This window comes from Carcharodon carcharias, chromosome 19, assembly GCF_017639515.1.
Source record: "Carcharodon carcharias isolate sCarCar2 chromosome 19, sCarCar2.pri, whole genome shotgun sequence".
Taxonomy (NCBI): Eukaryota; Metazoa; Chordata; class Chondrichthyes; order Lamniformes; family Lamnidae; genus Carcharodon; species Carcharodon carcharias.
In genome coordinates, this window is record NC_054485.1 from 13255577 (window position 1) to 13266041 (window position 10465).

At 40.2% G+C, this 10465-nt stretch overlaps 1 protein-coding gene across 3 annotated transcripts in view; it reads left to right on the forward strand.

Moving 5' to 3' along the window:
- rlf (RLF zinc finger) overlaps nt 1–10465 on the forward strand; it is a 55397-nt gene extending 44932 nt beyond the window's left edge. For 2 of the 3 annotated variants that reach the window (XM_041212641.1, XM_041212643.1), the window contains 3 exons: nt 741–877; nt 2781–2922; nt 4098–10465. In XM_041212641.1, coding sequence (XP_041068575.1) covers nt 741–877; nt 2781–2922; nt 4098–9764 — 5946 coding nt within the window. In that variant the 3' untranslated portion in view covers nt 9765–10465. The remainder of the gene's footprint in view (nt 1–740; nt 878–2780; nt 2923–4097) is intronic. The other variant, XM_041212642.1, reaches the window with a different exon arrangement.

The following is a 10465-nucleotide window of genomic DNA, read 5'->3' on the forward strand; positions in this document are numbered from 1 at the left end:
ATCTTCCTGTTCTGGGAGATACATCACTACACCAGGGAAAGTGGGTCCCCACTATATTCATAAATCTTTCACAGAAAAATAATCGATTCTTAATTTAGGTAAGTGGTTTAAACATATCCACGGTTCTCTGGCAGCCAAGGCATGAGGAACACCACTTACTGATGAACCTACAAGATTGACCTCTCGCCTCAAGAGCACAGAATTTTAAGACAAAAGAAACTTGAGTTTTTCAGATTTGAAAGATGTCCTGATAGATGTATCTAACAAAATAACATATGGAAAACCCAAGTCTAGAGCTTGACTTTGAACTAGATCATAATTGAATAAAATTCACATTCAAATCCATGCAAGGTAATTTTGGGACAGATGTCAGGATGTTCTTAAAAGTAATGAACACATGAATCAGACTTAAGGCAGAGTAGTGAAGTCAAAAATCTTGGAATCATTTTAGGAACTCCTTTCTTTTCTGGAGTTGAAGGGCCTTTCGGGAACACTGCTTGAATGAGCTTCCTTATCTATATCTGACTTGTGATCTTGTAATATAATGACGTAATATTCTAATGTATTTGAATAATGATATGCAAAGAACTTTGAGCATTATTAATTCATTTCCAACAGAATTGGGAGAGGTTGTCTGTTTAGGTTATCTACCAGGTTTGGAATGAACTTGAGTTAAAATGTCCAAATTGGAATTGCAAAGATGATACATTCTATTATCTAAAACATTCGGTTTCTGATAGATTGCACGTGTTGATTGCAAGGAAGTACTGGATATTATTTGTAATTTGGAGTCTGATGGCCAGGATAACGCTGCCTTTGTCCTATGTACAACGTTCCTTACTCATCAACTGCAGCAGGAAAGCGTCTATTGCTCTTGGTAAGTTTTTTTTTAGTTTATTAATGCTTTACATTTTTCAAGGTAGCAGATGCATGTATGTTCACACTTGTTGGACAGGGTTGTTACTGATATTTTAACATGGTGTAATAAGTGTTTGTGTCACTGCCTAACGTGTAAAGTACTTGTTTCCATTGTCCTTTCGATTGTTTTACTCTTGTATTTCTGTGGGTTTTTTTATTTGCTCAAGAGATGTGAGCATCGCTGACTAAGCCAGCATTTATTGCCTGTCCCTAACTGCCTTTGAGAAGGTGGTGTGTTGCCATTTTCGACCACTGCAGTCCATGTGTTGTAGGAACACCCACAGTGCTGTTAGGAAGGGAGTTCCAGGATTTTGACCCAATGACAGTGAAGTTGGGGCAGCTTGTTGATTGTAATTGTATTTGTAAGTTGAAGTTGATTTCATTGAGCACTTGTGTTTTATCTCTGCTTTGAAATAGTAACTGTAGCTTATTGTCTCTCTGACATTCTCCTCCTCTCCTAAAGGTGTAAACTCTTTGGGATTTTGCTAAGAAGTGTGAGGTGATGCATTTTGGCCAGAAGAACATGGACAGACAATATAAAATAATAGGTGAAATTTTGAAGGGGGTGCAGGAGCATAAGGCCTTGGGTGTATATGTGCATATATCATTGAAGGTGGCAGGACAGGTGGAGAGTGCATTAATAAAGCATATAGTATCCTGGGCTTTATTAATAGGGACATAAGAGTACAAGAGCAGGGAGGTTATGCTGAATTTATATAACACAACTTGTTAGACCTCAGCTGGAATATAGTGTACAGTTCTGGGCACAGTATTATAGGAAGGATGTGAACACATTGGAGAGAGTGCGGAAGAGGTTTACAAGAATGGTTCCCGGGATGAGAAATTTCAGCGATGAGGATAGATTGGAGAGGTTGGGACTGTTCTCCTTGGAAAGAAGAAGCCCAAGAGGAGATTTTCAAAATCATGAGGGGCTGGACAGAGTAGATAGGGAGAAGCTGTTCCCACTCATAAAAGCATCAAGAACGAGAGGGCACAGATTTAGTGATTTGCAGAAGTAAGTGTGACATGAGAGAACTTTTTCACACAAATTGTTTTGGTCTGGAAGGGTGTTGGAGGCAGGCTCAATCAAGGCATTCAAGAGGGCATTAGATGCTTGTTTCTATTCAAATAATGTGCAAGGATACAGGGAAAAGGCAGGGCAATGGCATTAGGTCATATTGCTCATTTGGAGAGCTGGTGCAGACATGATGGGTTGAATGGCCTGCTTCTGAGCTGTTAAGATTTTGTTCTTCACCCAACTAGCCACATTGTACATTTGAGCCAAGATTGGCACAGGATCAGTGGAGAATTAGCCATGCATTGCTTCAAAGCTGATTCTGATTTTATCCCCAGCTAATTGCTATTCAGAGAGAGTGGAAACTGGGATTCGTCTTCCCTCCCTAACTCAGGAAACTTCAAGCCAAATGTAACGACACTCTTGCTGCCACGGTTGTGATTAGCTATCTCAGTACAGACCAGAAACCAAAGCTAATGTCATTTATCTGTTTGTTTAAGCTTCTCACTGGGGCAGATTTAATAAATCATCAGAGGAATTAACCAGAAATGTTTTGTCATGTTTCATTTAATAATTTAAGTAATATTTTGGTTCCTGTTCAAAATATGTAGTCATTATGGATCAAAATTTGTAACAGTCAAACAGATGCCTTCTATTGTCACTTGTGGGTTTATTTCTGTGCGTGATATAGCCGGAGCAAGCCTCAAGAGAGGCAAACTATTTTTGGCTGAATGCAGTGATTGTGAGAGAATGGAATCTGGTTATACTGCCACTTTTTTAAAACTTCTGGGTTTACATCTGGAAAGGTACTTGAACAGAAAATAATTTTATTTTCTTTTCCGCAAAGGGAACTCACTCTGTTTTGGAGCAAGTTGCAGCGGAGAATGGATCCCTCTTTGGATTCCTTCCTAGAGCGCTGTCGGCAGCTTGGTATTATTGCAAGAACAGTGTACCACATATTCTTCCTAATAAAAGTTATCCAATCTGAAGTAAGTAACCAGTTGATCTCATGGAATTGAAAAAATATTTGAAAACTGTTGGGTTTAGTAGTGCTTTTTCATATAGTAGTGCTTGTACTTCTGCACTGAAAGTTGTCATTCTAGTCCTTTTTGAGTTACTTCAAAGGCTCTTAATTGTTTGTTTCAGTTGTAATTTTCACATATTTCTGTAGCCAATGTTGATCTTTTTTGACTTTGAAATTGGAGATTAATTTGTGTTAACCTTCCCTGACCCAAAACCTTTCAAATATTGTTTACTACAATGCCATCTTAAATTTGATGTTGGAACACACTAGGCCTTTCTAGTGGTCAGCTGTCTTTATAAAATCAAGAGACATGTACTCTTAGCTGTACCATATCCTGAGACTTAATTAAAGCTAGATGGGCTTGAGATGGCTGAAGAAGTTGCAAGTTTTTCCATGGTCAACTTTTGAGTGACACTAGGAAAGGATTTTTCTAGTCAGTAGATGAATTTTATCCCAATTCAAAGTACACCTGTGCTTTGTGAGTAAATTCCAGCAACTGTCTCTGTCAATACTATTTTGTTTGAGGAAATACTTTCCTTAAGTGTTCCCATTTCATAAGTCCTCTTCAGTTTCACCCTGTTGCTTACACATGCACCAGTCTTGCTCCAGTTCCTACCAATGCCCCCGCCCCTCGACCAAAAATAAAATCATAAAGTACCCCACAAAATGCCTTAAATGTACACGCTCTGGCTCTCATCCTTTGGAGAGTTGCACTCCAAGTTGACTGGGTGATTTCAAGATCATCATATTGGTACATCAATACTGTTTAAGAGTCCCTCAGACTCAGATTTCAAGGGCCGTACATAAGAAAGTTATATTCAAGAAACTGTAGCCTGTAGGACATCGCAAGCATCTGTTATGGAGGAGGCCAACAGATTATCTGCTCTTAATACTGTTCTGTAATGATTGCTAGAAAAACTCAGTGGCTGGTTGTTTATTCTCTACCTCCAAATGAAGCACTGTTTCTCATGTAATGACTGCCGTAATAAGAGACTAATATGGGTAATTTGCATATTCTGACTTGAAGCACAATATTGTCTTTTAAGTGCATTTTAGTTGATGTTACCAAGAAACCCTAAAATGGTACACATTTCTTAAGAAAGGAAAGAAAGAAACTATTTTTTCTGTTTGTTTTTACAGGCAGAAGGAGCTGGTCTCCCCATTTCTATTGAACTGTGTGTAGGAGCCCTTCGTATTCAGTCTAATGAAAATGCAGAGATGAAGATTTCCATTTGTAAAACCATTGCATGCTTGATGCCAGATGACCTTGAAGTCAGACGTGCTTGTCAACTCACTCAGTTCCTGCTGGAACCCACAGTGGATGCTTACCGTGAAGTGGAAAAGCTGTATAAGCAGCCTGATCAAAAATATGATGAGGAAAATGGCCCCATCCCCAATTCGTTACACTGTGAACTTTTGTTGGTTTTAAAATCCCACTGGCCTTTTGATCCAGAGTTTTGGGATTGGAAAACTCTAAAACGTCATTGTCGGGGGCATCTGGGAGACCAGGCTGGTGCTATTTCAGAAGATGAACTCAGTGAAGATGAATTGGATGGTAATGAACTCTTTGATCAGATGAGCAAAATCCCAGAGACAATGAATGACGGAAGAGAGAAAGATGGAGAAAGTCTTAAAAAGAAAGAAAAGGTGATGTCTGAAAGATATTATAGATGGCTTCAAAATATGTTCTTCTGTGTGCTGTGCAAGAAAGATTACGTTGTGGCTAGAATTGTACATCATGCAAAGACTCACATTAGAGATGGAATATTTTCCTGCCCTGTTTGTGCAAAGAAGTTTAAGAAAAAGGAGCAGTTTACCCCACACGTAAAGGAACACATAAAGAAACCGAAGAGAGAGAAAAAACAGAAAAAAAAACCAGAATCGGCTGAAAAGTCTATGCTCCCTGCATTAAATGTGAGTCCACCTCCTAAGCAACAACTTCCTGTCGACGAAGTGAAAGGATTGGTTAAAAAAGAGGTTGAGGAAAATGACTATATAATCTTCAGCGGAACTGACTCAGTGGAGGAAGGACAAGGTGATATGTCCAAACCTGAAGTGGATGAAACTGCTGTATCACAGTGGACAGAAAGTTATCCGTGCCCAGGAACAGATTGCTTGAGGTCATTTAAATACTATAAAAATCTCACGGCACATTTGAAAAATGATCACTTGGACAATGATGAAAATGTAAAGCACTTCCTTGAAATGAATAACAGGAAGGCACTGTGTAAATACTGCCGGCGCCATTTTGTCAGTGACTACCATCTTAAAGCCCATTTAAAGGTACACTCGGGGTTGCAGCCTTATATTTGCATTCAAATGGACTGCAATGCAAGCTTTCAGGCCTTTGCTGATCTCGTGAAACACAGGAAACAGCATAAAGAATTCCGATCCAAATGTACATTTAAAGGTTGTAACAAGGTTTTCAGTGGATCTTGCTTGTTGTATCACCATGAAGCTCAGCATTACCGGGAAGCAGCCTATTCCTGCAATTTATCTGGCTGTAAGAAATTCTACTTTTCAAAAAGCGAATTTCAAAATCACCTGCAAACACATGGTATAACAAAACTGGAAGATTTTGAGGCCAAATTTCTGAAGAAAGAGAGTGACACCACAGAAGGTCTGGTCGATGATGGTCCTAAACTTGTGACAGCAGAGGAGAAACTTTGTCCCAACAGTTCCACAGAAAATGCAAATGAGAAGTTGAATGAAATTGCAGAAAGATCTTCACAAAGTTGCAGCTATTCTCTGCCCCAAGATATGGTAAAAAGGGAAAACGAAGCACAGTACAGTCCAGGTGGCTCTTATTACCCAGCAGTACAAGGTACTGATATTGCAGATTCAAGTTTTGTCAGTAAGAACCAACCTGGAAATAGCAATCTGCAGAATGTTTATACTGAAAATCTGCTTGTACCCTTAGAAAAGTTGGCATCGTTTAAAGAGCTAAGTGACATTGAGGATATGATGAAAGCGGCTACCCTTCATCCAGAAATTAACAGGAGCCTGGCTAAGCACAAAATCACAACAGGGGCTGGAGGTAACTTGACCACCTTAAATAAGCTTGCTTGTGGGATAGATGGCTGTATTATGATGTATGCCTTGACAAAGGATCTGAAGAAACACATTAAAGTGGCTCATCCAAACTACTACAAGGCTAAGAAACGAATTGATAAACACAGTAGAGAGGCGCTGAAAGGTTCTGCACCGAATCAAGTCAAAGTTAAAACTGAAACAGGGCAACAGGCACCGCTGCAGTCATCATTGCAGGGACAAGAAGGCGAGTCAGTACTGCCTGCAATTGATGAACTTTGTGGAAATAAAAATGTGTTGCTCAAAACTCAGAGAGCCAAGAAGCCCAAGAACAACAGAAATGCCAAGTGGCCTGCTATTTTTAAGGATAATAAGTTTGTATGCTCTAGGTGCTTCAAGGAGTTTTCGAACCCTAAATCACTTGGTGGCCATCTGGCTCGCAAAATAAAATGCCCGTTACTCGCTGAGAATAGTACAGAGACCACTCCTGTGAAGAGGTATGAAGGCCAGCCTCCAAATGGTGCCGGTTGTGCTCCTGTAGTGCCAACACTGGAAGAACTTGTAAGGGCTCTGCAGAAGCTTCAGTTGGATAAATCTGAAGCATTTAGAAATGATGTGATGGTGTGTGCTTCCACTTTATCATCGCCACCTTCGTCAAAGCCTCCTCCTACATCGATCCCTACCAGCGATGCTTCTGTTTCCACACCTTCAGGTAATGATTCCCAATTGCAGCCACATTCTCATGAGCTCTTCCAAAGTGATTCATCTAAAGAGGACTCTGGAATCATTAAGCCATTCGTCTGTGACCATGAAGGATGTGCCTTTAAGGCAATGACCAAAGATGGCCTCATCAACCATTATGTTAAAACTCACAAGTACTCTAAGGAGAAGGTTCTTCAGTTAAGCAGGTTTCAACTCAGGTTTGCACCATTCAAATGCCACATCTGCCTAAGAACATTTACAAGAAAAACAAATCTTAGAACTCACTATAAACAAATGCATAGGTTCAGTAAAGAGGACATGCAGAAAGGAAAGTTTTCCTACATTAACTGTGTTTCTGTTCCTAGCAATACAAATCCACAGCTGAATGTGCCAAATATCCTAATTAAAACTGAGAATGACAGTCCACACCTGCCTGAAGATAATTTGAGCAGTACTCAGAATGTCACTGAAAGGTTGAGTTTGTCTGAGAATGCTGGGCCTATTAAGACAGAAGAGGGTTGCCTTTACCCAGTGAGTGTTTCCTACCAGGCAAAAAGCTTTAATTTATTTGGGGATGATGAACATGCACACCTTGGCGCAGTGAGTGGAAGTTGGCGCCAAACTGGGAGTGATTCAGAGAATACAATGAATGAGTCCTTCACTACTGAAAGAGAATGTTCTGAATCCACAGAATCTTTAAAATCTGAGGAGATGCGTTTGAACGGCAGCATGGAATCTAGTATGATGCCAGATAGTGCAGACGATTCAGAATCCAAGGAAGAAGGTCGAGGGAGCAGAAGAATTGGTGCTAAAAGTAACTTGTGCTACATCTTGAATAAATACCACAAACCTTATCACTGCATTCATAAGGGCTGTTCTGCGGCTTTCACTGGCCAGCCGAATTTGATACGTCATTACCAGACCGTACATCAGTACAACCGGGAACAAATGTGTTTAGAAGAAGATCAAGGGAATGCCAAGAAAGATAATACCAAAGTGAAGAAAATCTTCAAATGCAAATTTGAAGGTTGCACCAAACGCTTCCAATATCCTAGAGTGCTTCTGAGACACTACAGTGAAATTCACAAGCTTGCAGGTAGTGAAACTGGAAAGTATGCTTGTAATCAGCCAGACTGTCTAGCTTCCTTTAATGTATATAGCAACCTTAGACGGCACCTGCAACAAGCTCATGAGATTAATCTTGAAGTCAAAAGAGAGGCCCCAGGTGACTTACAATTTAAGTGCAGTATAGATGGTTGCAGCCGCACTTACACCATCCGCTCCAGCTACCTGCGCCATGTCCAAAGACAGCACAAAGCCCACTATAAGTCAATATTACTGAGGCCGCGCAAGAACTTTCAGTATGATTATAAGCCTGACTTGGAAAGATGTGACCACAGCCATCTTATTGATGGGGCCACACGCAGCTCTCCTCCTACGGTTAAACCTGATAAACTATTTGGGCAGGAACATCTCACTGACGAAGACAGCTGTGGCTCAGCACTAATGAGTGAGCCTAATTTGGAACGAATCAATGTAGAGCGTCTTACTGATGAAGGCAGCAGTGATTCTGAATCCGAGGTTGATCCTGATTATGAAAGATACCAGAAACACCTTGGCTCATACAGTCCAGTGCTAAAGCTTGAGTCTAACTGTGAAAGCCACAATAGTGGGGACCTTGAAGGCAAAACATACAGAAAGGCGTCAGAATTGGAGTCTGATTTAGAAAAGGGTGTTACTGAACATCATTCTGATGACACAAATGACTCTGTACCACAAGAAGACGACTCTGAGAGAAATGAATCTTGTATGGCCTTGGATGGTTCCCTTGTGGATGACTCTGAAAAGGATCCAAGAAAATCGGGCAGATGTCGTGATTTCTTGCTGAAGAGTACAGACCATGGATTTGCAATGTGCAAAGTGGAGGTTTTGAGGGATCAGTTTCCATGCATGGTTGATGACTGTCAAACAGTTGTCCTGAGTCGTCGCAGTGTTTTGAGACACTACAAAATACAACACAAAATGACCGCTAAATATATCGAGCAGAACTTGGACGCTCTCCTAGTGTGCAAGAAATACTCTGACCCATCGCACAGTGAAAAATTGGCATCTGATTCACCAAAGCTTCCCAAAAAAGTGATCTCTGAGCAAACCGAGGAAACCCCGGGTTGCAGTGTTCTTAGGCAACAAAATGGAGAAACACCTTTGAAAACGGAGTTTAAAGTTGACCCTGAGCAAATTGGAACAGGACAACAGTTGCATAACTGCAGTGTGGGAAATGGAAATAATGCTATTTCCGGTAGTGGAAGTGTTCTGTTTCCTGGGAAAACTGTAAGTAGCAATTCTGCCACAGGGATGTCAAATAGAGGTCCAGGCTTCAAAGAAAATGATGCAAATCAAGCTTTTCTACCTAAAAATGGAGGGGTAATCACAAATTTAGCAAAGCAAAGTGTGAGCCAGAATGGTTCACTTTTCCCTAAATTAAAGCAGCCTTTGAAAAGAAAACCTGAAATGGAGGGACAGTCACAGAGAACAAATTCCACTTTGACACAGGGCTCACTCTTTGGCACCAAAGATGGCCAACAGAGCCAGAATGGTCAGCAGAAACCATTTGACTTAACCACATACAAACCTATAGGCTTTGAAGCCTCATTTCTGAAGTTTATTCAAGAAAGTGAAGACACTGAGAATGATGTTGATGAAATGTGGCATTGGGAACCACCTAAACGCTGCAAAAAGTATACTTCACAAAAGAGGGAGTCAGCAGTTAACACTGGATCGAAAGAATCAACAATGGAAAACTATAAAGAGTACAGTGCAGACTGTGATAAAAATGACTCTGTGCATAACAGTTTTCCAGCAATTGAGCCTCTAATTTCACCGGGGCCATCTCCATCTTTGGAGAACTTACGAACAATATTGGATAAGGCACTCACAGACTGTGGAGACCTTGCCTTAAAGCAGCTTCACTTCCTTCGCCCAGTAGTTGTCCTTGAAAGGTCTGAGTTTTCCACCCCCCTACTAGAACTGTTTCCAACAAAAAAGAGTGACGAACTCTGTGTGGGAAGTTCATAGAACTATGTGTATCTATTTTGCAAACTGAAATCACTATACTGTAACCTATATAGAGTGGTGAAAGCAGTGCTGCAGAGAATAAAAAGTGAATACACCTGGAACTTCCGTTTGGGAAACAAAACCTTGGTTTGTTCTGGTTTTTGTGCATGATTGTGTGTGTGTATATGGAACAAGTATTAGGGTACTTATCGGGGATTAGTAGTTCTTACTAAAAGAACTTGACTTGAATGTGCACGTACTGGTGCTCTTCTGTAATATATTGTACACTACATCTCCTTTATGTATGGGTTTTGAGATAGTACACACTGTCAATTAAATGGCAATTTTTCACAAAAACATTGTACTGATGGATTTGTACTATGTATTGATGCTTTTGGGGAAAAACACGTTGGTCGCCCAATTGATTTCTGGGGATCAATATAGTCTTGACAGTTATCAATAAAGAAAAGATATTTCTTATGCTGCAACAGAGCTTTGGCTACCCAAATTTTAAGTTAAACCTATAGTTTACTCTGAAATTTTATTGCAATGATGTAGAAAATAATCTATAAACTAGAACAAATAGTGTGGCTAACTTTATTTTTTGTAGATTTCCACCTGTTTCACTTTTACAAGACTTTCTACACAAAAGTTGACTCGAATCTGACCCGAAATGGGCTCCAAAGCTTTATTGCTGTAAATGGAATTCTCCCTTTAGCTTA